Source organism: Papilio machaon, chromosome Z (assembly GCF_912999745.1).
Source record: "Papilio machaon chromosome Z, ilPapMach1.1, whole genome shotgun sequence".
Lineage (NCBI taxonomy): Eukaryota > Metazoa > Arthropoda > Insecta > Lepidoptera > Papilionidae > Papilio > Papilio machaon.
The window spans coordinates 4,348,729-4,375,868 of record NC_060016.1 but is presented as its reverse complement, the minus strand read 5'-3'; the positions used below and the strand labels follow the sequence as shown (position 1 = coordinate 4,375,868).

The following is a 27,140-nucleotide window of genomic DNA, read 5'->3' as shown; positions in this document are numbered from 1 at the left end:
TACATGCTGAATAATACAGCTATTGTTTAAACACACACATAGAAAAAGAACCGTTTTTTGTGACAGTAAGTATACGTTTAAAAAAAAACAACACTGCGACGGTTCTGCGTTACTACGCTGCCTACGTGTGAAACTAGCATTATAGACTTTAGAGATAAGCATAGAACCCATGATTTACCATTAAGCTCAATCAGGCCCCAGTGCAACCCATTAATAATGAAGCAAACCCTATTATTACTATAAAGTTTATCAACGATTCTAACCTTTTTGACGACTTTGTCAACAGAATCCATCTGTACATCAGTTGTGGGATGAGCACCTTCCCAGACTGGTGTGCTGTTTGGAGCACTCATATCACTAGGCTGGAAGATAAAATTTAAAAACGTTAACAAATCTGCCTTAACATAAATATTTAATAGTTTTAACTTGTAATCAACATGTATGTTCATTCTCTCGAATCTTGCAGCCACACTCAAATCGTTAAATGTTCAAAATTTTTAAAAAACCTTTTGTTATTATATTAAATGCATTTAGTTAAAATATAACCGATGTAAAAATCGCAATAACCAACTATAAATCTGATCTATTATTAAGACGGCGAATGAACAATTTTTGTACGCCATTTTACACACAACAGTAATTTCGATATTAAGAGAATTGCTAAACTATTAACTAAATACAATAGAATAATACTTACCGCGGAATGAGGAGGTGTCGCTGCGTAATCGACAGGTCTTGTCGGTGTACTCGCCGCTGAGAGTGCCTTCCTCTTCTTTGTCTGCTTGGTTTCTACATTATCCATGTTGGTAATAACGCTGTCTTGATACGTCGGGCCTTTCGATGGAGGCAAGGGCACCATTGATAGGCACACGGGCGTGGTACTGCAGGATACAGTGCCGGAATATTATCTTTATTATCATTTAAAATATATCACAGTAGCACATATGTTAATATTATTGTAATTATATAATCTTGTCAAAGATAATGTGCTTAAATTATGAGGTCAAAACCTGGAGACATTTATTATGCTTTTTGTCTCCCTGTCTCTCATATTTCGTTTTAAAACTAATAAGGTAAACATTCGGCTATAAATCAAATGGCTTAAAAAATTCTATACTTTAAAAAGAACTTATAAAGGACTAGGAAATATTTATGGACTTTCAAAAGAAGAATCCAATGAATTCTAATATGGTCGAATCTAGCCAAAAATTTATATGTTAAAAAAATAAATAAACATACTTTGTAGTAGTTACGGTAGTAGAGGACACAGTCGGCGTAGGTGCGGCTGTAGAATTAACAACGGCTGCAGATTCTGCAGGCTTGACAGTAGGTGGGGATGCCGGCAGTGGTATCTTCGCAGTATTGATCGGTATGTTGTGTGCGGTGTTAGATGCCGGTGACACTATACAAAGGCAACAATTTCATTGAATTGTCTTTTATTTTTATAAATGCTAAAGAATATAGATGTAAAATATGTAAATGTAAATATACATCTATTTGGGTCCTATCAAGCCGGACTTGTCATCGCATCGGATCTTGAGGGGTACAGAATTTTTTTTTAGTTTTTTTTATTTATTTATTTATGTATATTTTTTATGTATCTTGACAGTGCTATGAAGTTGACAATATTTTTGTTTTTATTTAAATTCAATATTTAAACGGTGTTTGATATCAATTTGAAAACCCCTAACGATGTGTTTGCAAGATGTAACAAGGATGGGTTTAAGGAATAAAGTTGCAACTAATTACATTTGTATTTTTTAACATTATTTAGGATTTTACCTTTAACAGGTGGTGGGGGTGTTTGTTCCGGAGCAGAGTGTTGCGGAGAGGGCGCTGGGGTGCTGTTTTTGCTACCACTACCAGTAGTGTCTCCAGTTGATGATCCCCGACGAGATGGTGATGGTTTCTTTTTGTCTACCGATTTATGGGATTTTCCACCTATTATTATCGACATTATAATATCACTAGTTTTTTAGCACTCGGGATTTTTCATAAAAACTATTTTAATTTCATTAAAAAAAAACATTCAAAGCTAAATTTAAATAAATATGATAAAGGCTAAACGAAAGACACATAAAACATTTTATGATATGCAAATAATTTATGTAGCAAAATTATACTTTACCAATAAAATATTGACCCAAAATTAACAAAATAAGCAAATTTCCGTATACAAAACGAAAAAAACAACTGTAATTCGGAATCACTCTAACACTAGAACTAAAAAGAAATCAAAAATAAAGAAAAGAGTATCCTCAATATTACAATAAACATAAATAGAAAATGTTGTATATATGACAATATTTCAGGTATTTTATTAAACAATTACTTACATAAGTTAATTTATCATTAACTTATACATTTTCAATGTTTTAGAATAATTGATATGTAACTATAGTGATATGTATCATTATACTGCGTTGTGTGAACTTCATATATAGTTTAGAGTTACTATTCTATATAGAACCAACTAGAAATTTAGAAGAGTCCATTAGGATCACTTTGCTACAGTGGTCCTTTGACTAAGATAGAGGAATTAATTGATAAAATAATGTGTATTATTTCATTGATGGAATTGATTTAAAACATATAAAAAAATTGTAACATGATCTACTAAAATATGTATGCGAATAAAATATAACAAATAAATACATCCTAAAAAAAAACTGAATTCTACCGAGAAATCTATGCACACGATCACACACACAAAACCAGAATAAACTTTGGAGCACAAACGTTTGTCTCCCGATTTGTGTTTCCGCGACGACGTCGGTTGTTCCCCTTCCTGACCGGAATCTGCTTCTAACATTAATGCACAAAAACCACAACATATTAGTTACCATTATGACACTATCTCATCATAATATTTCTATTATTTTAAATGCAAAAGTTTAAGTGGATGTATGTTGCAACAACGACTAAAAAGATCTGGATGAAAATTGGAACAAAAATAGATTACACTATGGAATAACTTATAGTAGGCGACTAATTAATTTTTGAAGTCGCGGGCGACAACTAGTATCAAAAATTTAAAAAATGTTAAAGTTCACATTATAATTATGACATATATATACATATCATAGTTTCGTTTAATTGCGATCGCAGTCTTTTCATTAATAGTCCTAGTACAAGTCGTATCAAGCAACAACATAAAGCCACATATAAAAATCATTCTACACCAAATTTAAATAAATCCAGTCTCCATACATACAAAAATGTGTGCTTTTCAATTCAGAAAAAAGAAAAAAAAAGTATTTTTTTTAAAAGCTGACGCAAAACCATTTCATAAACAGACAGCAAAATATGTAACTACAAAAATTAGACTACAGCAGATTGAACATAACACTTAAAATTATATATGTATAAAAATATAATAAAAGGCTATTCAATATGATAATTTGATACGAAATTTATGATCTCGTAAAACAAAAACATTAAACACATACGGTAAATAAATAAAAGCGATGAAATGTCAAGAATAGTTAAAGATTATGAATATTTTAGTGTAAGTACATAATATTAAACGAGAAACTCGGGTAAGACAGAATCCTACATAAGCAAGAAAAATATCGCGATCCCTTAGACCGCCGCTTATCCAGGTTCGACTATACTTACAGATGCATAAATAGAAAAAAAGAAATATATCTACCTAAAATTTAATCGAACCTGTATAAAAACAAAACAGAGAACTGGATAACTCATATGCTATAAAAATCTAAGATAATTAAAAACACAATCATACAAATAAACACCCACATAACAAGAAAACGACACATTGTAACACTGAAAATTACTATCGACAATAGAAAATACACACAAACACACACACACACACAAACATTAAAAACATTCGAGCACAAACGTTTATCTGCCGATTTGTGTTTCCGCGACGAAGTCTGTTGTTCCCCTTCCTGACCGGAATCTGCGTCTAACATTGATGTACAAAAACGATGTTCAATTAATTACAAATAACGCACAACCCTGTATAAAATAACATATAAACTGATATAAAGCTAAACAGAAAACATATAGTAAGTAATATAAATAAATTAAAGGCAATTCCTACTTATGTCAACAAAAAAAAAATATGTAAAAAAATAATGACACGTATGGTATATTTGGAAATATACCTTTACACATAGATGGCGCTAACAGCTACGAGATGTTCAATGCCTTTTGCGTCTAAAATTTCATCCACTAACGGTCTGTTTGTTAGACCAAAATCTCCGTTTAAAACATCTTGTCATGTCAACAAACAGGGATGACGATATGTTTTATAAAGAGATTCCTGTCTCGAAAACAAACGGCAAATGTTTTTAAATATATTGGGGAAGAGTATAATAACTATTGGAAATTTAATAATAAAGAAAATACAAAACATAGTCATACATACATGTATAAATAAATAAAACAAGTACTCCTCGATAATTCAATTCATTTGAATACTGACATGCTATATCAAGCAAATAATAATCAGCGAAAAAAGAAATCACCTAAACAAATTAAAATAAACACACTAGAACAAGAAATTGAAACAAAACTGAAATTTTTACCGAAAAAAAAAAACAATAAATAATGTGCACACAAAGACAAGACTGAGAAAAATTTATAAACAAACGTTTGTCAGTAGATTTGTGTTTCCGCGACGATGAAGAATGTTCCCCATCTTGACCGGAGTCAGCTTCTAGCATCCATGCACAAAAAAATGTTAGCATGTTAGTTTACTATAGCAGGGATGGCGAACCTTTACATGTCAATAATTTTGACATCATTCCGTTCACTCCTCATATTATTCCTACTTTGTATTTTTTGTCGTAGTTAATAATGAATTTTGTGATCAGTGACGTGAAAAAAGTTATAACGCCGCGTACGATCGGTTCGGCTTTACTATAGTATAGGCTATACATACAAGTTGATATTATTAAAACTTTGCTATACCATTATCTTCTTAAAGTTGCATACTTTCATTTCTTCATAATTATAAAAAAAAACTTGCGTATCCATTATTTTTGTATACCCTTAAAGATATTTATGCACTTTGAATACAATAAAATTAGATATAACGTCGAATTTTCTTGGTTTTATAGAAAATATAATTATAAATTATAAATATTCGTTTATTAAATATCTTTTAAATTCACATGCATTCATAAGCTTTTATTATTAGTCATTTACTTAAAAAATGCCAAAGTACATTTCACTATGATAGTAAAAGATAAAATACCTAAAATGTACAAAACTTGGGACACTACGACACTTAAATTTTCTCTAAACATAAGCAACATAAAAATCGTACTTGCAAGTAACCAAAAGATAAAAGACAAAATTACCATTTTGCACTAATCAAATGTTGATTGTAAAGTAACAATTCGGACTCCAAAAAGCCATTAAAAAAATAATTGCAATTCTTTCCAAACAAAACCACAACAAAACTATTCTATCACCACCACCATAAATATTTTACATGTATAGAAAACATTTTTTTTCTGCAAAACCCAATTGAATACAAAAGTGATGTTTTCACCACTCATTTAAGTTAGTGAAAACCCGCCCATTCCAAGGAATCCCAAAAGTAGCAAAGAAAAATTGGAAACTGGCTCATAACTTGAGAGATCGAATTTCAAATCGACAAAAGAAATTGCATGCATTACCAAAATAAATATTTTGCTAATAATATGCACTTATAAAAAAATAATTAAAATGAAATCTCTACTGAAACACATGTGCAAACACACAACTAACGGGGAGTTTCCACTGTCATAGCACCTGCCACAACATATTGCCATCCCCCTCATTCTCATTGAAAAAAACAGAGATGGAAATAGTGTTCTTATACATGTGCTAAGACAGTTGAAATTCAAGATAACATTAATCGATCACACACGTTTGTCAGCCGACTTGTGTTTCCGTGATGATGGAGCTTGTTCCATCGGCTCCGGGCCGGACTCTGTCGATAACACCGATGCACAAAAACGATAAAAAATATTAGTCAAATCAGCATCACAACATTTTAAGGTTACTTTTTAAAATAAAATTCCCTTCCCGTCCCGATACCTAATAGAATATAGACATTGTTAAACTCTACCACTAACAAAATCGATAGCTCCAACTATTGTGGAAATTAGACAAAACAGTTGTAAGATTGGTTATTCTTTACTGATAAATACCACTATTAGGGGAAGTTATGTTTGTACTACTGACAGTGAACGATACAGTGTTTTATTTAGTTACAAGAAATAAAACACAGTTATAAATCACACTGACGGAATTAATAAAAGCTGTACAAATTGCACTCGTGATAACCATTTGTTAAGTCTATTACGATTGGTTTCCACTACCAAAACTGTATCAAAAATATCCCTCTCATTCACCTTGGAAAAACACAGATAACAATATGTTTTTGTTTTGGCAGTGAAAACATACTTCAATAAAAGAAATTTACGGAAAAATATAGTACTCACCCATCTGTTGTCCCGAATTTGTGGGTGTTTTTGAAGCGTTCGGTGTATTTTTTCCAGATATGACACTGCTGTTGTGAGAAGACTTGCGCGACTGTAAATAATAAAGTCATAGACGATTTAAAATAGAAAGATAAATGTTATTTCTTTAGTACAACATGCATTTGTCTTTGTTTATTTGAGGCGATTAATTTAAAGTTCCTTCTTTCTTTTTGTGATTTTAACTTTGTATACACATACAAAATAGGTTATACATACTATAGCATACCGCCTTTTTCACTATAGAAAACCTTTGATAATTTTAGGATACCTTATACGATTTCTAGACTCCGACCATCCCATTCTGACAATACCAAAGTAATGAAAGATAATTTTTTAACAAAATTAAATTTTGACTAAAGATGAAGACTATCCTCGAAAAAACACGAGCTATAAACTATTTCGACGAGTTATTAAGGTTGCTAATAATTATGATGTATAACGGTGTATGGGACATTAAAAATAAAAAATATTCCTGAGCTAAGACACCGAACAGTCTTAATGTGTAAGTTTTTCAAACTAAATTTACACTAATGTACTCCCTTAGTTACCACTTAATTAAAAGTCTGGCAGACACAGAGTCACTTGTGTAAACTTCGATTGAACGTTTATTATACCTATATGCAAAGCTGGGCATTAACTCGTTAATCCGTTAATCGTTAATTAACGAAGTTAACATTTTCCTTAACGGATTAACTTTTAAGTTAAATTCAAAAAGTGTTAACGCTCTTGTTAACTTCCGTTAAATTCTACTTCCGTTAATTTAGTCCGTTAATTGTTACAATAGACACTTATTGACGTGTTGTCATTTTATTTAAATTGTGCAACAGGCTACATTCGTAAGTTCGGCTATGTTCGGCGACCGTCGGCGAGTCGAATGGTGAACGAGAACGAGAGAGAACGAGAACGAGCGAGTGTGATGCATGTTATACAAATACAATACACCGAGCGGCCGGGATAGACGTGATCAAAAGAGTACCACAGAATCCTTGTTAGAAAATAGTGACGATTTAAACAAACTTACCTCTATCAAGTTTAGGCTAGACAACTTCAAAGTTTATTAATTATTTCACATTTACACAAATATCTCGAAAAGTCTTTATTACATTTTATTCACATTAAAACTGGTTTTCATTTATTTAACATCACTTTTTTTAGAACAAGACTTTGTTATAAAATCAACATAAGTTTCGAAAACACTTTACTCTTAATACAATAATTGTTATACGTGAGACGCAAAATCTATTAAAAAAGATAAACTCTGCGTTGAATAGCAATCAAAATAATCGAGTGTGCATTACTCTTTAACGTCGTACCTAAAATACAACTAAACTTTGTTGCAGACAAAAATGTTTATTTTAATGTTGGAGTTTAAAGACAACAAAAAATATAAAAAAAAAATAGTTTACGGTTCATTTGAAAAAGCGTACAAATAGGATTTTTTTGTCATTACGTAGATAAGAAACAAACAATGAAAAATAAATTTAAAAATTCGAAAGACGAAATGTGCACGCAATAAACGTTCCTCAAAAACAAAAGGGATTTAGGTGTTTATTACCGTCGTTTGTTTTTTTGGGGCTTCTTCATAGTCAACGAAAAATAATTTTAACAACAACAAAAATATGAACAAAGGATCAAATGGACAGCCGCACAGAGAATGCGATAACGAACTCGATGGATTTATGGCCCCAACCCTTCTAATGGTCGGGGATGCACGTGCGCTGCGCAAAGACAATAGCGAAGATAATTTGTTTGTTTACAAAAAAAAAAGTATACGACAAAACGAGAAAGAATGAGGAAAAAAATAAAATAATTATGTTAGTGAAATAATGTTAAACTGTGTTATATTAAATTTAATATATGAAATGTCGCCACAAGTGACCTTTACAAAAAGACATCGATTTTTTTACGTATGTCGAAAGTTTATTTTAAAATTAATCGAATGTCGTTGAAAATAATTCAAAAAATATTCTTACTAATAAACTATAACGATTTTATAGGTGATAAGAAAGAGAGAAGACATCACCCGCGATCGGTTGTTTTCGTTATGTCGTGTAACTTCTGCTCTATACACTGAGAGTAATTTAACTTGTTTTAACATATACCAATAGATCGGACGATAAATCATTAGATTATAGAAGTTATCGAAGGCATCTCAGTTGTATAGTTTGATGCGTTGAGATGTATCACTGGATTGGTTATATAGTTTATTTATCAATGTTATAATAAGTTTCCTCTGATGTTAGAAGTTTTATTAATAAATCTATATAAATAAATAAAAAGTACGTAAAAAATGATGTCTGTTCGTGGGCACTTAGCTAAAATAAAATAAAAAAAACTTGAGAGGTGTCAAGGGACACCTGGATGGAACGAAGTTCCTTTCTATTAATTAGTGAAGGAACCAATGTTTATTCTATGAATAAAAAACTTAAGTCTTCACAAGAAGTACATTTTATTTCTATGAATTTTCGTTATATATTGTCACGTCGTTGCCATGGTGAAGTAGCGCTCATTCGTCGTTAACATACTTACTATAGCAAAAAGTGTCGTGACAACTTTTCGTAAGAATTTTTCCCGTCTAGCTCCCTTTCACAACGCGCGATAAGGAACTTCGTTCCAAAAATATTACCAAATTATACATAAAATTAAATGTTCAGTTGTTGGAGTATGAGCAAATGAACATCCTGGTGCAAATAGTCACAGATAAATGTAAATACTGCACAAAAGTTTTGATTGTTTTCTTTTGAATATTATCACATGTCTTACTGTTTAATAGAAAATTTATGTTGTCTAAATTTAGTTAGCTCTCTAATTCCGTGACGTCGGATTGTCGATAAAAAAATTGACTGAAAAAGTCAATCATTGTCAGTGTAGTATATGTCTGTAACTAGTGCATGCTATGTCATTATTATGGTACAGGCATTAGTACATCGCTCCTATTGTCTAAATTATATTTTAGTATATTATATAACTAAACTATAGATAGGATTAGCGATCGCCCGAGATTTCGTAAGCGCAGTAAAAAAATAGCCTAAGTTCTATTGAAAGTCTCGACAAAATCGGTCCATACGATTCGGAGATTATTCATATGGCCATTTCCCGCTTGCGCCTTATACTCGTAATATGAACAAAAATTAACTTTAACTGTTAACTTTAACTTGCGTTAAATTTTCGTAAATTAAACGCTTTAACGATTAACGAAGTTAAATTTTTATTTAACGAATTAACGATTAACGAAGTTAACTTTTTGATTAACTGTGCCCACCTATGCCTATATGTAACCTAACTTACATGATTTGTTAATCGATTAAATAACATAAACGAAATTTAATTTAAAACCAATTGGACCTAAATGGACTCGCGTAGGAACATACCCCTTTAGCTTTAGCTGGGTGTGTTGGTGTTCCGCTGCCGCTAGCCATGGGAGAAGCTTCGCCTTCTTTCTCACTTGAGTCGCTCGAATGGCTTTCGTGCGATACCGGCTTGTAAGGAGGGATGGTCTTCACGTTACCGCCCTTTTTCTGCACAATCAATACTTCAACTACGCAGGTGCCTCCGTACAAATATTTTACTTATAAACTAATAACATATTTGCTCTTTAATTTTTAAAACTAATCGAATCATTATATCACGTGGTTTAAAAATTATATTATACGCTAGGATAAGAAGAAACAAAACGTTAAATAACTTTAAAATCTACGTAAAATTATAATATAAATGTATTTATAAATAAACGTATATATATATATTTAATAATTGAAAATTGAATGTAATAAATCTAATTACATATAGCAAATACAGAGTTTAATATACAAATAATACAAGAAGCTCTATTCAGACAAATATACGCTTATAGAATTATAGAATAAAATGATGAATAAACTTACAAGTTTACTGTAATGATGTTGGCAATAGCCGCAGTATTTAACATTGTCCAGATAATTGCCGGCCTCTTCGCACAACAGGCCGAGACTTTGAGCGCACGTCACATGGAATTGTTGTTTGCATCCTGATAAGTAATTGAATCAATCATAATAAAAGAAAAACATCTACAAAGATTTCAGTTCATGTTTATGTTCATTAATTATATAGTGATTTAATATATTTTTGTTAATACACATAACAATTTACCTGATTTATTGCACTGCATGCAGGCACCTGCATTTGCCCGATGCGATTTGCCTAAATCTTGGCAAATATAGCATGTCTGAAATCCAAAAATCTTACTTAATATTATAAATGCGAATGTTTAGATTGTATGGATGGATGGGTGGATGCTTGTTTGAAGGTATCGGTATCCGAACGGCAGAACGTATCTTGATGAAACTTGGTACAGATGTAAAACAGAGTCTGGAAGAACACATATTGCGCTGGTGGAGTCAAGATCAAGTTATAAATTACAAAAAGGAAACATTTAAAAGACAGAAAATCTTGAAAATGTTTACAATTTTACCTTGTTGTATCTTTCTGGTGGTATTAGTCGTAATACAATTGGTTCCATAGATGTGACATTCCCGAACCTGACTTCGGGTATATAAAGGGCACAGACAACATGTGCCCACCCCCCTGTATCAGTCCGCTTAAGAGCACCGGACTTTGATGGGCATAGTTCACATCGCTGAAACACAAACACCAAAAACCTGTAAAAGTACTTGTGTAAACCAATAAACGAAACAATTTAATAGATGGTTTTCTACTAAAAATTATAATTAAAATGTAACATCATAAAAAAATACAAGATACTCCTCTTGTCAAATGTACAAAAATCTTATAGTCAACTGATGTAAGTATTAATAAAAAAAATTAAAATACTTACAACTTTCCCCTTGAATTCGGGGCTCTCACATTTTCTGCAGAACCAAGGACCAGTTGGTACAGTCACTATCCCGTAACATGCTTAAAGTTTAAAGATAGTAGTTAGAAATTTTATACGTAAATATAAATAATACAAATTACATAGAGTAGTGTGACAAAAAATCTTACCTTGATGTACTGCAACAGTGCATCCATTGCCATCACAGTAGACCAGCGGGTTGTCGGGCCAACCTCGCTCGTCTGAGCACACACAGCAGCCTCCTACCATCTCCTTCATATTGTACTCCTCATTATTATTCAAATTCTGAAGATATTTTCAGTAAATTTACAATCATGAATTGCATTCAAATATACAATTTCCATCCATTCTTATGATATAAAAACAGAAAACCCAATTATTAACACACACGCAATATTTGTAAGTTAGCTTAAATGCCCACATTTATAGAAAAAAATATGGAAATCAAACTTTTTTTAGTAGCACTATCATTCAGGAAGTAAATAAAGATGTAATATTCAAGTCCCATTCTAAATATGTAATGAAACTACTTTTGAAATTCCTAATATCCAATTCAATAGAAAAAGCCTAATACAACAAAGTTTAAACCAAAAAAATCGGTTACGGTGTCAAAAACCATAATAGGTAAATGCCACATAACTGCTTTATTATCCAATATGAGTTATAAAGTCACTCAGTTACTACAATTGAATGTTATATGTTTGATTATGTTGTTGTATGGTAGCCTGGTATACTTTTAGATTGCAACTATTAGTTAGTCAGTATAAAGATATACAAATATATGATTGGATGAAATCAACTTTAATTTGAAAATTACTAACTCTAATAAGCTATGAAATATATTTAAAAAATGTTATTTTACAAGTATAAAGAGTCGAATATTGCATGTATAATTCAATAAAGTTAAAAGAAATATATATGATATTTAATCTTTGTGAGGATTGTTGTTATTATTTAGAAGAATAATTGAAAGTGGTCAATTATATGGAAAACGTCCCTCTCTTTCTTTTTGAAAAAAAAAAGGTATAGCAATAATGTATATAAAAAATTAGTGGTCTCCGGAATTATGACACTAGCGATAGACACAATTTGAACCAAAACACTTCACACAAAAACAATACCTGCATTGTAATAGTATACTAGCATGCAATGATTCTAGAATTAAACTACCAATAGAAAAAACTACTCTCAAAATGAATCAAATGATTTTATGAACCTAAAAAGCATTTTATACACTGATTACATTGACTTAACCTTGAACAGACTGTCCAAAATAGATGCATGATACATAAAAGATAAAACAAATTTTATTAACAATGAGCTCTTATCCAGACCAGTTGAAAATGAATGAATTAGAATTGATTATATACCTCTGTATACCAATGATGTAAGTAGAAACCACTTCAGGTCATATAACACTCTTATATAAACAAAAATGTTTATCAAGACAAAGCTTTTAAATTTAATCATCTTCTAAAAATGATTGTTATCACAATAATACATTTATGCTTTTTGGCTAAACAATTACAAAGGTCATGAATTACAAAAATAACTATGGATCATCCACTAGATAATGCTTAGTGTCATTAAGTTACCACTAAGGATACTTTATTTCTAAGAAGGATTTAAAGTAATCCACTGAAGATCAACATGGCACTACAGTTTCACTTAGTATTATTACAGTGAAATATAGTAATACCTATTTTAAATTAAAACTTAGTTTGTTTTATTTGTATCCTTAATTCTATTTCTATTTACGTTTTTGGAAGATTTATACTAATTTATTAGAAAGGTTAAGGGTAATCTAATGGTGCATACATTTCCCTTAACATGCCTAATAATTCAGTAATTCCATGGGAAAAGACTTGATTAAGTTGAATTGACTCTAATAAGAATTGAGAATATTATGATATAAAATTATTATTCAAAAATTTCTTGTATCCTCATTATGAAGTATACCGATACTTGTTATGAAGAAATATACTTTTTACACAAATGTATCTTTCATTCACGATAAGTCAAAAAATACCTCACAACCAACCTATGTTTTCTTCTACTTTCTTACAAATAAACACAACAAATCTATATATATATATATATATATATATATATAAAAGAAAGTCGTGTTAGTTACACTAGTTATAACTCAAGATCGGTCGAACTGATTTAGCTGAAAATTGATGGGGAGGTAGCTTAGAACTAGGAGGACATAGGAACTTTTTTATCTTGTGTGCATTTTTTTTATTCCGCGCGGACGCAGTCGCGGTTAAAAGCTATAAAAGATAAAACTGGGTTACCTTTTTTTATTTGTGCTGTACCCATGAATAGTATATATGATGAAGTACTACTGGTAAATTTACTAACCTTTTAAAGCCTACAAGATGTATAAAAGATTAAGGATTTAAGGTGTAAACACTACGGGAAAACACTGTAATGGATGAAATTTCAAGTTTCCAAAACTATTTTGAAATAATTATTTTAATTATGTTATCAAACAGTATAATTAAATGTTTCTATTAGATAATTTTGCTGATTGAATTGTTTTTAGGTATGAAGAAATATTAATATGCTTGTAGTTTTCAAATAATAATGTTATTTTTAAGTAGTCTTATTACATGATGCTTGCTAATCAACTTTGTAGTTCATTCATATTAAAAAAACAGAGCATTTAACCATGGTTTTCTATTACCTGTACAAGAACATCTATATCTATATATATAAAAGAAAGTTGTGTTAGTTACACCATTTATAACTCAAGAACGGCTGAATTGATTTGACTGAAAATTGGTGGGCAGGTAGCTTAGAACCAGGAAACGGACATAGGATAATTTTTACCCCGTTTTCTATTTTTTTTATTCTGCGCGGACGGAGTCGCGGGTAAAAGCTAGTATTGTCATAAAAGGCCGAGTTAAAGGCTTTGTTTGTTAAATACAAAGGAAAATTCAACAATTTCAATACAGTAGAATCTTGATATCTTGAATGTCAAGGAAAATGCAAATAACTTTGTAAGAAGTTCCAGATATAAAGTATCTAAAAGGAAATTTCTAATAAGATGTCAGTATATTTTACTAACTTTGAGTCTGATTTTTGAACTATAAAGTATGAATATATAGGTACACTAAAAGTTCTGTGCAGGGAAATAACATTTTGTTTGAGTTACAAAAGTCTAAATAATTAAAGATACCGAGTATTTGAGGGTTTTTTTTTTTCTCAACTTACTGAGGATTTCAACTAAACAAGGTTTGAGTTATAGGGTTGAGGTATATTGCATTAATAAAATCTAAATACAAAGAAATAATGTATTTAATGTTGATATTTTTCAATTCTCACAGATATCTAAAAATGTGTTCCATTTTTGTTGATATTTATGATTTATTTCACGATGGAAATTTATTATATATATTAATAGGCGAACCCAATCTATATTGGACCATTTTTTCTAATGAATACTTCAATTTACATTTCTACATGTTTTCTTTACATGTAATGTAATACATAGGGAATCCATCTCTTGCTAATATTAAAAATGCAAAAGGTTGGATTTTATATCTCCCCAGAATATCTAAACACTCAATTAAATTTGGTATAGATGTAGAACACAGTCTAGAAGAATGCTTAAGCAGCCTAATGTCCCGGATATGTGTGTGGTTCCCATGTTCCCATTATTTTATTTTTACATAACTTCACTCGAAAACTCTGCTCTGGTTCTGCATGTCTTATTGAAATTTAGTACATATGTAAAACACAGTTTAGAATAACGCATAGTATTTTAATCCTGTTTTTTTAACTCTGCGCAAATAGATTCGCGGGCAAAAGCCAGTAGTATATTTAGCCAAAAGTTTGTAGCACTGTTCATTTGATACTTTTATTATTATATCTCCAGCATCAGTAGCAAATATTTGTGAAAGGCAAACTTGAATCGTAAGTGCGTTATATCAGTGATTAAACACTAGATAAACCCAATAGCACAGATCCCCCACTAAACAAAATTTATAAAATCAATACGGGTAACATATACGTCGCAAATATATTTTTTTAAATTATTTATACTTTATAATTATTAAGACAAATGTTTAATTTTATCATTTAAATCAATGAAGCCTATATAGGTATCTGGTGGCATCTATTTTGAGCAGATATGACCTGAAGTAATGCTGTCCGATAATGATCTGAATAATAAATGAAAATGATCTAATGAACAGTTTACTTGTATATTTACCAAGAGAAAAAATATCCGCTCATTGTTGAGGATAGCAAAATTCCAGTAATAATTCATTCATTCATCTTTTCACTGATTATTGACAAGTATGTCATCTCACCTGCTCCTATCAATTATTTAAAAAATGAAGTCAACACACACAATAAAACTCATAGGGAAAATTATCTGGTTAATGAAATTAACCAATATGCAAAGTCATATGACAAAATATTGATTGACACTTGTTGCTAGAAGATAACACTATAACTTTCAATAACCACCACAAGCCATGTTGTGTAGACCAAAAGGATGCGCGATCCGTTTCGATACCTCGGTAGATCGATTCGGTTTTTATATCGATAGGTTGGCATTCGATTCTTGGTTGGATCGATAAAAGTTTACAGTGGATTGGATAAATTGACATGCCATTTTTATTTCAATATATGTATCGTCAATTTCGGCAAAGTAACTTGTGATTTTTGCTTTTATAAACCTTGAAGTGAAATTTTTATTTTGATAGTTTTTTAAATTCATGTTACGATAGTGAATTCATCTAAAAATTATATCCAATCAAGTGGATCGATACCTGGACTGATACAATGCGACGCGATATAATGCGGTCCAGTAAATCGGTACAACGTCCGTCGGATCGTGCATCCCTAGTAGAGCAATATAGAAATAGAGTCGGTTAAAGTAATGATTTTTGTTTGATGCATTGCCATATGAAAAGTGTTTCTACCAAAGTGAAAACTTAATAGACACCGATAGAAATATTAGCGTAAGGCGACATTTAAAACACAAGAACTGTTTACTGTTTTGTCTTTATTAAATTTGTCTAAATTCTAGCACAACAATATCAAAACCATTAATAAAAAATATTCTTAGAATTGTATCATTATCAGTAACTATCCAAAACAACTTCAAATCTTATGTACTACATTATTATCTTACTTCTTACTAATATTATAAATATTTAGATGGATGGATGTTTGTTTGAAGGTATCTCCGGAACAGCTCAACGGATCTCGATGAAATTTAGTATAGATGTAAAATACAGTCTGGAAGAACACATAGGCTACTAATCATGTTTTTTTTAATTCGCCTCGCCTTACATTTCCGTAGCGCTCACTCGTCGCGGAAATGCCTGTTTATCCTTGTAACACTTCTTCTATGCGGAACTGTAACAGTGGAACAGCGGTAATTTCGCTCTTCTTTGTCAATATGTAAGAGAAATGGAGGATTCAAGCTTAGCAGAGAAAGAGGAAAGTAAAAAGGCCTAACTTTTAAGCCATAAGTGACAATTTATTATTAACATTTTGTGCTGTGAGCCTAATTTAAAGCACTATCATTTCTTCTTATTTACTTAAAAAAACATTAAAAAAGTAATAGTTGATTTCCTACCATATAAATATAACTAAATGGAAACTGAGCCTTTTGAGCAGGGCCCAAAAAACCTTTTCCATAGTTTTAAAATATAATTTTCAAGACTAAAAAGCAATAAATTTTAGACAATTCCATATTAATTAAACCAATGGTAATTTGAGATGGACATAGATAAAAATCATGATAATTATAAAAACATTTAATTGGTGGGTCCATAACAGAAATTAATATTTTTGGAACGAAGTTCCTTATCGCGCGTTGTGAAAGGGGGCTAGACGGAAAAAATTCTAACGAAAAGTTGTCACGACACTTTTTGCTATAGTAAGTATGTTAACGACGAATGATAAACATTGGTTCCTTCACTAATTAATCTAAAGGTATACGAATCGCAGATGCGTATACCTTCCATAAAGGCCGGCAACGCATCTGCGATTCCTCTGGCGTTGCGGATGTCCATGGGTGTCGGATCAAATAACTTTCGGTCCGTTGCTCGTTTGCCCCCTTCTCCTATAAAAAAAAAGAAAAAAGGAACTTCGTTCCATCCGGGTGTCCCTTGACACCTCTCAAGTTTTTTTTTTAAATTTATTTCTGCATTATCATTCATCATTGAAACCATTTATGTCATTTATTTGGGAACGTTGGTGGCTCAGGGGTTAAGCATCTCAGTTAAGGATTCTGCGAGTCCTGGGTTCGAATCCCAGCATGTACCAGTGTTTTTCGTTTTATATATACAGTGAAACTTGGTTAAGTGGGACCTGGATAAGTGAGAAACCTCCATAACTGGAACTCATGCTGAGGTCCCAACACTTTGGCACTGAATTACCTCTGTTAGTGGGACGAGGTAAACCTCTATATCTGGGATTTGTTCTTTCGATTTATCATCATAGTTACCTCTATAACTGAGACAGCGAGTAAATTTTGTATGTATAAACCTCTGTAACTGAGATAATATTGTTTGTTTACTCATTCTTATTCTACCCACAAATTCCACACGTAATTCCAAGTACGTAAGTACAAATTTTGAGCTTCAATTACCTTCACTTTTAGTTTCGCTTTACTATCATACAGATGTTTATTTGAAAAATGTCAAAACGAAAGCTACAATCGTTATCTCGTATAACTGAAATAACCTGTATTCTCACCTCTATTAATGGAACCCTCTGTAAATGAGACAGATATTTATTTATACCTGTATATCTGAGACACTGGGTAAGTGGAATACCTCTATAAGTGAAACGACATTGCAGGTCCCTTGATGTCTGACTTAACCAGGTTTCACTGTATATACATATATATATGTGTGTATACAAGGCTAGGCATTAACTCGTTAATCCGTTAATCGTTAATTAACGAAGTTAACATTTTGCTTAACGGATTAACTTTTAAGTTAACTTCAAAAAGTGTTAACGCTTTTGTTAACTTCCGTTAAACTCAACTTCCGTTAATTAAGTCCGTTAATCGTTAAATTAGAAACTTGGAGACGTGCTGTCATTTTGTTTAAATTACGCGCCACGCCACGCTCGTAAGTTCAGCTATGTTGGGCGACTGTCGGCGACTCAAATGGTGAACGAACGAGTTGATAATAATTGTGAAATGTGAAGTTCGCATGCAAGTGTATGCATCAGAGCGTCCGGGAAAGACGTGAACAACAGGACAAAATCAAAAGAAGGTTCGAAATAGTATATTTCATTACGAGTATATAAAAGCACGTGTATGTAATAGCCCACATTCCGAACGCTCTTCGCCCCTGCAATACGCCACTTTTTGAGCAACTGTATTAAAAACACTTTTTTACTCATGCTTTTTCTTTAGCTTTTCCAAAGTCGTGCGTTCTCTTTCCCAACTGTCAAAATAATGTCTATTAAAAAGAAAAAATCAACCACGTAGTTTTTACAAAAAAAAAAATCATTGAAGTTATTATGATTCATGCAAATATTTCTAAAAAGAAGCTCCTAGTTTGTTACAATATCAGATTTAATGATTTGATTCAATGAATTAGGTTAGGTTTATTTCATCCCATTAAATTTCATTTTCATTTCATATCAATAAAAATCTACTCGGCTGGCTGGTCATCAAGGCTGTTTGGGCATAGTTTCCTTGGCCAACCCAGAATGGGTGAAGAAAACAAAAAAAAAATCTGTTTGTGATATTTTACAGTTGGCGCCATTTTCCAAACATTTTAGTTAGTTGCCTCCCTCACCTTTGGCTGCGCCTCGGCTCGGGTAGACATTTGTCGGAACTCTTTGCAATGACAGGCTTTCCGCACTCGTAATGAAATATACTATAATGCATTCATACTTGTCTCTAATACTAATGTGTTATAGAATGTATAGTCAAAATAATATTTTAAACAAGTGAGGCCACAATAAGTGTGAAATTAGAATGTATAATTTTAGTATGGTTAACTGTTAACGTTAACTTTAACTTGCGTTAAATTTTCGAGAATTTAACGCTTTAACTATTAACGAAGTTAATTTTTTAATTAACGAATTAACGATTAACGAAGTTAACTTTTCAATTAACTGTGCCCACCTGTGTGTGTATATATGCGACGTTCTTCCGATGGAGGAAAAAAAGCGACACTATAGTATACTACTTAAGCCGCATTCACATTTGTCTGACGTGTTGTGTCGTGATGGCTACTGTTCACATCTATATGACGAGTTATGACGCATTTTTAATCAGTTTCGTTATAGCTCTCAGAGAGTTTACACATTCGCAATGTTTTTTCATGAATCATACGATTCCGATTATGAAGAATATATGCAGTTATTGGCACTGGCAACACTTCTGATAAAACAAAGAAAGAGAAGAAGATATTGGATACATCCAGTAAATACAAAAAGAGACACTAAAAGCGAGTTTCATTGTCTCGTTAAAGAGCTTGAGAGTGATGCTGAAAAATTTCATCAGTATTTTAGAATGTCTAACTTCTGACGCGTCACAACACAACAAAATGGCGTGCACACTAGTCCGACCCCCTGTGTCGTGTCGCTTCTGACGCGACACAACACACTGCGTCAGAGAAGTGTGCACGCAATCATATTAATTGTATGAGACCGATACCTTTCTGATGCATCACGACACAACACGTCAGACAAATGTGAATGCGGCTTAAGTGTTCCCCTCAAATGTTTTTTTCTAATTGAGTGGTTAGATCAAGGATCCCCAAACTATTTTGGACAAGTGACCCCTTTTCCAAAATGAACCATTACCACAGTCCCCCATGTCCAAATTACCTATTGTTAAGATCAATTATTATTATTCATTCTGACTTAGGTCAATAGAAGAAGACAGAGTGAGAATTAGGAATACTTTAAGTTCAATATCAACCCCTTTGGGAATCCCTGGGTTTTGGGTTATAAAATGCAAAACACACAGAAATCACACATTTTTTTATACAATTACGCAATCACATACAGAATGATTAACATGCATAGAAAACAATTTTAAAAATTGAGGTTAACATCTTAATAAGACATTCGAATCTGTAATGAGTTCAAATAGTGATCGACCAAAATTTCCGTTTCCGCCAAAATATAGCTGGAACTATATTGTGATCACAATAATTCAAATAATTCAAATTCAGTCTGTATTTAGTTATGTAGTATAAGTCTAAAGAAGTTAGATAGAAAAATTATAAATTCATTTTATAAATAAATAAATAAATATTTTTGTTAAGTACTTTAATGATTGTCTTTTTATTTAATTAAAGTAGCTATTTAACTGTTTATATATCTTATTAATATCAGAAATGCGGTTTTTTTGATGAATAGGTGTTTGTTACTAGGTTACTTCAGAACATGGCAAAATCTAGCAAAGTTGTATATGCATGAAAATGTGTTAAAAACAGACTGAAATTGAGTTGAAACTGACCTACATTGTAATATTCAATAGGTACTAAACTATTATTATTTTAGTACCTCATTAGTAGTTAACAGTATAAAATCAACAAAATCTAAAGTTACCATTAGAATATTTTAACCATATCTTCACTACTAATACAATAATTTATTATGAAAATTAATCATCACAGAAGTCATAAGACTATCTTACATTGTAAAGTTCAATAGGTACTCAACTATTATTATTTTAGTACCTCATTAGTAGTTAACAGTATAAAATCAACAAAATCTAAAGTTACCATTAGAATATTTTAACCATATCTTCACTACTAATACAATAATTTATTATGAAAATTAATCATCACAGAAGTCATAAGACTATCTTACATTGTAAAGTTCAATAGGTACTCAACTATTATTATTTTAGTACCTCATTAGTAGTTAACAGTATAAAATCAACAAAATCTAAAGTTACCATTAGAATATTTTAACCATATCTTCACTACTAATACAATAATTTATTATGAAAATTAATCATCACAGAAGTCATAAGACTATCTTACATTGTTAAGTTCAATAGGTACTCAACTATTATTATTTTAGTACCTCATTAGTAGTTAACAGTATAAAATCAACAAAATCTAAAGTTACCGTAAGAATATATTAACCATATCTTCACTACTAATACAATAATATATTATGAAAATTAATCATCACAGAAGTTTTGCTTTCAACTAATATTACACAAAAGATTCCGAAAATAGCCTTTAAATGAAAATTAAGTAAAATAGTCATGGATAACCATCTGTATCGGGATAAGGAATTTCTTTATATTAATGTTTAAAAAGTTGTGACTTTTATAAAATTACCAAGGTCAATTGTTTGCAAACCTTAAAAACTTTAAAGCAGCGCCATTTGGCCAATGTTGAATTTTTTACCCTTTTAAAATAGTGCTACGGCCCATAGGTGACCTTTCAAATAAATATGGCTTTATTACACAATACACACGGCCGGGTAAAAATTTTCATTGGCAACACTGTTGGTGACTCACAGTTTGCAACTTGAAACGCAAATCATAACTTTATGCAGGTATAAGCTGAGCCGATGTGTTAGCCTGTTCACTGATCTTCTTCACACATGTGAACCGTGAGCTGGTCTGCAGATCTTCGATTTAAGTTTTTTTACCATGACTAATTATTATGCAGTAAAAGACATGTCTTGAAATTAACAAAACAAAAACAAAATAAAAAACATACATGTACTTCCTTTGTATGTTTAAACCTATAATGATAATTCAAATAATTCAAACTTTTAAATGTCTTAGTGCGTACCTCGCATTTATGTTGCTTCTTATTTTTTGCGTTTTTGGTTTTTTTTTTTGTTGAGTAGAAGAATTTGCAGGGTTATTGTTAGATATTGGCCTATCTGGCATTTTCTTCTCAGGCTCAACGACACTTGAATTATTGGCTGTCTCTTGAGTCGTGCCTTCTTTCAACACACAAACACTATTTGAATTTATATCCACCAAATGTACAGTATAGTCTACCAAAACTTTTCGTAAACTGCGTCCCTTTATCTCGTCCTCGCTAAAAGGTACAATTCTTCCATTTTTGTATTTCACTTTAATGTTTTCCAGAAAAGGATTTAAATTTAGACGTTTTAACAACACTATTGTTCTTTTTTGAAATTTGGCATAGGATTTAATATTGTGCAATTTTGCCAATCTGTCCCTTTCCATTTTTCTGGTCCACATCGTTGGTAACGTAAAATTAATGTTTCGTTATAAAATCAATAGCGCTCACCAAACAACAAGAAAAGCAAACGAAAAATTGGCGGGAACTCTATGTGATTATTGCGTAGTAAAGTAGAGAAATTGTCACAATTTGACAACCAATCAAAGAGCATATAATGTTTATTATGACACACCAAACACCAACCTAGTTTTTACCAACATAAAAACCTTGTGTTAGCTGACTAAAAATATTTAATGAATAAATAGATATAACTTAAAAACATATACCAACTTCATTTATAGTAACTTAATATATTCGTTTTTAATATATTTTTAGTAAATAAGGTAATAAAAAATATATTTTGTACACTCCAGTGTAGTAGCATTTATTTTTGTAATAAAATTTACACAATTCACTACAACATTCAAAGCACAGTTGTATAAGGAAAATAGGAATGCTTTAATATATTGAATGTAGCAAGTTTTCATCTAATTTTAATACACTTTTAGAACTGAGCTAGTCATACTCCCAAAAAGCAATTTCTGTGTTTTGTGGTTACATGTTATACTAACTAATCTATGACACAAGCATTTAACTTCAAATTTGAGGTCTATGTTACCAGTTCATGAAATTAAAAAAAATCAAAATTGATGATATTTCTGTTTACAAGTGGCTGCTTATTAGCAACAACCAGAGCTGGGCATTAACTCGTTAATCCGTTAATCGTTAATTAACGAAGTTAACATTTTGCTTAACGGATTAACTTTTAAGTTAACTTCAAAAAGTGTTAACGCTTTTGTTAACTTCCGTAAAACTCAACTTCCCTTAATAAAAGTTCGTTAATCGTTAAATAAGAAACTTGGAGACCTGCTGTCATTTTGTTTAAATTACGTGCCACGCCACGCTCGTAAGTTCAACTATGTTGGGCAACTGTCGGCGACTCGAATGGTGAACGAACGAGTTGATAATTGATATATGTGAAGTTCGCGTGCAAGTGTGATGCATCAGAGCGTGCAAAGACGTGTCTTTCCCGGACGTCTTTTCTAGGTCACGACCTACAGGGCAAAATCAAAAGAAGGTTCGAAATAGTATATTTCATTACGAGTATATAAAACAAGAGTATGTATTAGCCCACATTCCGAACGCTCTTCGTCCCTGCAATACCCTCCAATGCTCCACGTGCTTTTTCTTTAGCTTTTCCAAATTCGTGCGTTCTCTTTCCCAGCTGTCAAAATAATGTATTAAAAAGAAAAAAACCAACCACGAAGTTTTTACAAAAAAAAATCATTGAAGTTTTTATGATTCATGCAATTATTTCTAAAAAGAAGTTCCTAATTTGTTACAATATCAGATTTAGTGATTTGATTCAATGAATTAGGTTAGGTTTCATTTTATTTCATCTCATTAAATTTCATTTTCATTTCATATCAATAAAAATAATCTACTGAAGACTTGGCCGTTTGGTCATAGTTCCCTTTGCCTACACAGAATGGGTGAATAAAACAAAAAAAAATCTCTGTTTGTATTCTTTTACAGTTGGCGCCATTTTTCAAACATTTTAGTTTGTTGAGTTTATTGTGTTTTTATTATTCTATTAAATTGCTTCATTTTTCCGCAAATGTATTTAAATAGTTGTAATAATTTAAATTTAAATACACGTGCGGAACTGTCATTACAACATGTTCCAACTGTCAACCCTCACCTTCGGCTGCGCCTCGGCTCGGGTAGACATTTGTCGTAACTCTGCAATGACAGGCTTTCCGCACTCATAATGAAATATACTAAAATGCATTCATACTTGTTTCTAATACTAATATGTTATAGAATGTATAGTCAAATTACTATTTTAAACAAGTGTCGCCACAATAACTGTGAAATTAGTATGTATAATTTTGTTATGGTTAACTGTTAACGATTAACTTTAACTTGCGTTAAATTTTCGAGAATTTAACGCTTTAACGATTAACGAAGTTAATTTTTTAATTATCGAATTAACGATTAACGAAGTTAACTTTTCGATTAACTGTGCCCACCTGTGGCAACAACTGATTGTTTTCAAACAAATTGTTTATCTGTGAGTGAATTAATTATATCTTCCTACTAGTTTCTAAAATTTCATTTGTACCTGAAAAAAAAAAACGATTATTTACCACGTGTGCCATTATATTATTATGTTTTAAGTGAATTAATTGAAAATATTGACAATGAAGTAATTTGGCACTAAGAAAAACCGCGTTGCAAAGCAAATAATAAAATAATTTATTTTTTGTGGATTTAAATACATATTCATGTTTAAAATATTTTACTTTTTAAATGATATAATTTAATAATATTAACATTATTATGTATTTGCAAAATTTGGCGGCACTCTTTTGAAATTTGGCGGCACACAAAAGTGCCGCGGCACAGTGGTTGAGAATCACTGACGTAGTAGTTACATACTCTTTGCGTAGTTGTTTAGAGCTCTATTTTATTATTTAATTCCGTCACAGTCTTAATGTTATATTCAAAAAAGCAAAAATGAGAAATAATAACATTCATAGATTAAACAGTCTAGATGAAATAACAACGTGGTATTCGTAAAGTAACATGGTACCTATACAATTGGTTAGTCAGAACTGGACTGGCCTGTCCCAGACAGTCCATACTATATGCCAGTTGCAGCGGAATGGCCGAACTGACCTGAAAAGTAGACTGCCATCCCAGTTATCGGTCAAACTGGCTTATTTGCTTAAATGGGTGTCACTTTAGGCCAGTTGTATGTCAGCGCTGATTTCGAGCGCGACTGGCCTACTGAGCTGGCTTAGTGTGAACGGGGTATTGCTCAGTAAATAATTTGCGTTGTCCATGGTGCATTGACCTCGATGAATGGACTGGCTAAAACGTGTGTTATTTTGTGCCTATTTGATTATCTCGATTTTGTCGCTGGATCCGAATTCCGAACTAATAATATAGGTAGAAGTAACTCACGTAACATCTGCAGGAGCGTTTAAATCGAAACGAAATAAAAGCTGACATTTCCAAACAATCGCCTATCTTTTTATAGAGATCAAAGCTATGGTTACACAGTTGTGCAAAGTGCTGCAAAGATCTTGACAGTTTTTTGACATTTGACGTTAACAGAGAGGCACTTTTTTTAAAATTTATTAAGGCATTGGATATCGGTGTCCTTTAACCTAGAGAGCCACCTCAATTTTAAGGGTTACCAGTGATCGAAACTGCTTAATTTCTTCCGAAAGTCGTCCATGTTGTAATTGATTTGCATCTTATGACCTGAATTCTCTTAGTAAATCCTCACTATTCAAATAATACAGTAAATTACAAAATATTTTAGTCACCTTTCCTTTCCTACCCTTTTTTGGAAGGAAAGGATGGAAATGGAAAGAGGACTAAAATTGGATCTCCGACACGCACACTCATCAAACGAACCGTGGAATTTCTTTCACTTGATGCCTGTTTTTTGTGTGGTCTTCCTATTTTACCGGCCGACCCGACCTATTCGTGCACTAAACAAATATTGTTGTTGCGGGATCTACGAGTACCACTGTCAAAGTCTATAATAGTTTATCTATTTAAGGATGATTAGTTTGACAGCTGACGCCTAGGAAATATTGAATTAATTTTGTATGAGGATTAATGTTGTTCATAATTTTTACTATACCAATAACAATAACCTTATTGTCAGTCCCTTTAAACGTGCAGCCTATGGGTCAATCGTACGCAAAGGGCTTACAATTCCTTGCGGGTCCAATACAACAATGAGGTCAGGACCCTGTTGGGACTGCCGCGCTTCTCTAGCGCATCTTTTATGTTTGCAGACGCCGGTGTCGACGGCTTTGCCACAGTAATAAGAAACAGAGCAGCATCCCTGATGCAGCGGGTGCAGGGCAGCGCCAACAGCTACCTGCAACTCATTGTTGATAGAGTGGGCTTGGACTGTCCCGTATTAGCCATGTGGACACGATACGACAATTTCTAAGTTGATTTTGTATCGACCATGTGTTTGGAATAAAGTTGTATTATTATTATTAACTGACGGTTGTCATAATGTCGGACTGTACGTGTGTACGTGCAAAAAAACAACTATGACCAATCGAACTATCGAATCGAACTTCAGTCTCGTAATAAAATTAATCAAACAAATAAGTACTATTAGGTCCTTACATATGAAATTGGCGTTTTGTATGGGAGGAACAAAAAGTCGAATGTTTTTTAATATAATACATTTAATTAATCAAAGTATGAACCATTATTTTCTATGCACTTTTGCCATCTCATAGGTAGTTCATTGATCCCTTTACTAAAAAAAACCAGTGGGACGGGAATCAATAAAATCTTTGAAGGCGATTTGGACTGCCCCATCGGAGTTGAATTTTTTCCCTTGCAAGAAGTTATCCAAATTTCGAAAAAAATGGTAATCTGTTGGAGCAAGGTCCGGGGAGTACGGAGGATGTCTTAGACTTTCCAATTGAAGCTCTTCTAATTTAGTAGCCGTCTGTTGCGCAGTGTGTGGTCTAGCGTTGTCGTGAAGCAGCAGTGGCGTGGAGCGATTGACCAGCCTAGGTTGTTTAGCCGCTAGCTTTTCCATCATGGTTTGCAATTGCTGACAATAGACATCAGCCGTAATAGTCTGGCCAGATTTGAGAA

The 27,140-nt window shown here is 32.0% G+C and overlaps 1 protein-coding gene across 6 annotated transcripts in view; it reads right to left on the bottom strand.

Moving 5' to 3' along the window:
• Positions 1-15,842, bottom strand: part of LOC106717227 (protein AF-10) — a 31,674-nt gene extending 15,832 nt beyond the window's left edge. For 2 of the 6 annotated variants that reach the window (XM_045686209.1, XM_045686213.1), the window contains exons 1-14: positions 15,554-15,842; positions 11,484-11,619; positions 11,317-11,396; positions 10,954-11,118; positions 10,632-10,707; positions 10,388-10,509; positions 9,875-10,021; positions 6,465-6,555; positions 5,888-5,950; positions 3,866-3,931; positions 1,783-1,917; positions 1,240-1,402; positions 698-881; positions 264-362 (exon numbers count right to left, since the gene is read on the bottom strand). In XM_045686209.1, coding sequence (XP_045542165.1) covers positions 264-362; positions 698-881; positions 1,240-1,402; positions 1,783-1,917; positions 3,866-3,931; positions 5,888-5,950; positions 6,465-6,555; positions 9,875-10,021; positions 10,388-10,509; positions 10,632-10,707; positions 10,954-11,118; positions 11,317-11,396; positions 11,484-11,619; positions 15,554-15,610 — 1,584 coding nt within the window. In that variant the 5' untranslated portion in view covers positions 15,611-15,842. Of the gene's footprint in view, positions 1-263; positions 363-697; positions 882-1,239; positions 1,403-1,782; positions 1,942-2,739; positions 2,806-3,865; positions 3,932-5,887; positions 5,951-6,464; positions 6,556-9,874; positions 10,022-10,387; positions 10,510-10,631; positions 10,708-10,953; positions 11,119-11,316; positions 11,397-11,483; positions 11,620-15,553 lie in introns of all 6 variants that reach the window. The other 4 variants (XM_045686208.1, XM_045686210.1, XM_045686211.1 and 1 more) reach the window with 4 other exon arrangements.
• Positions 15,843-27,140: the final 11,298 nt, after the last annotated feature.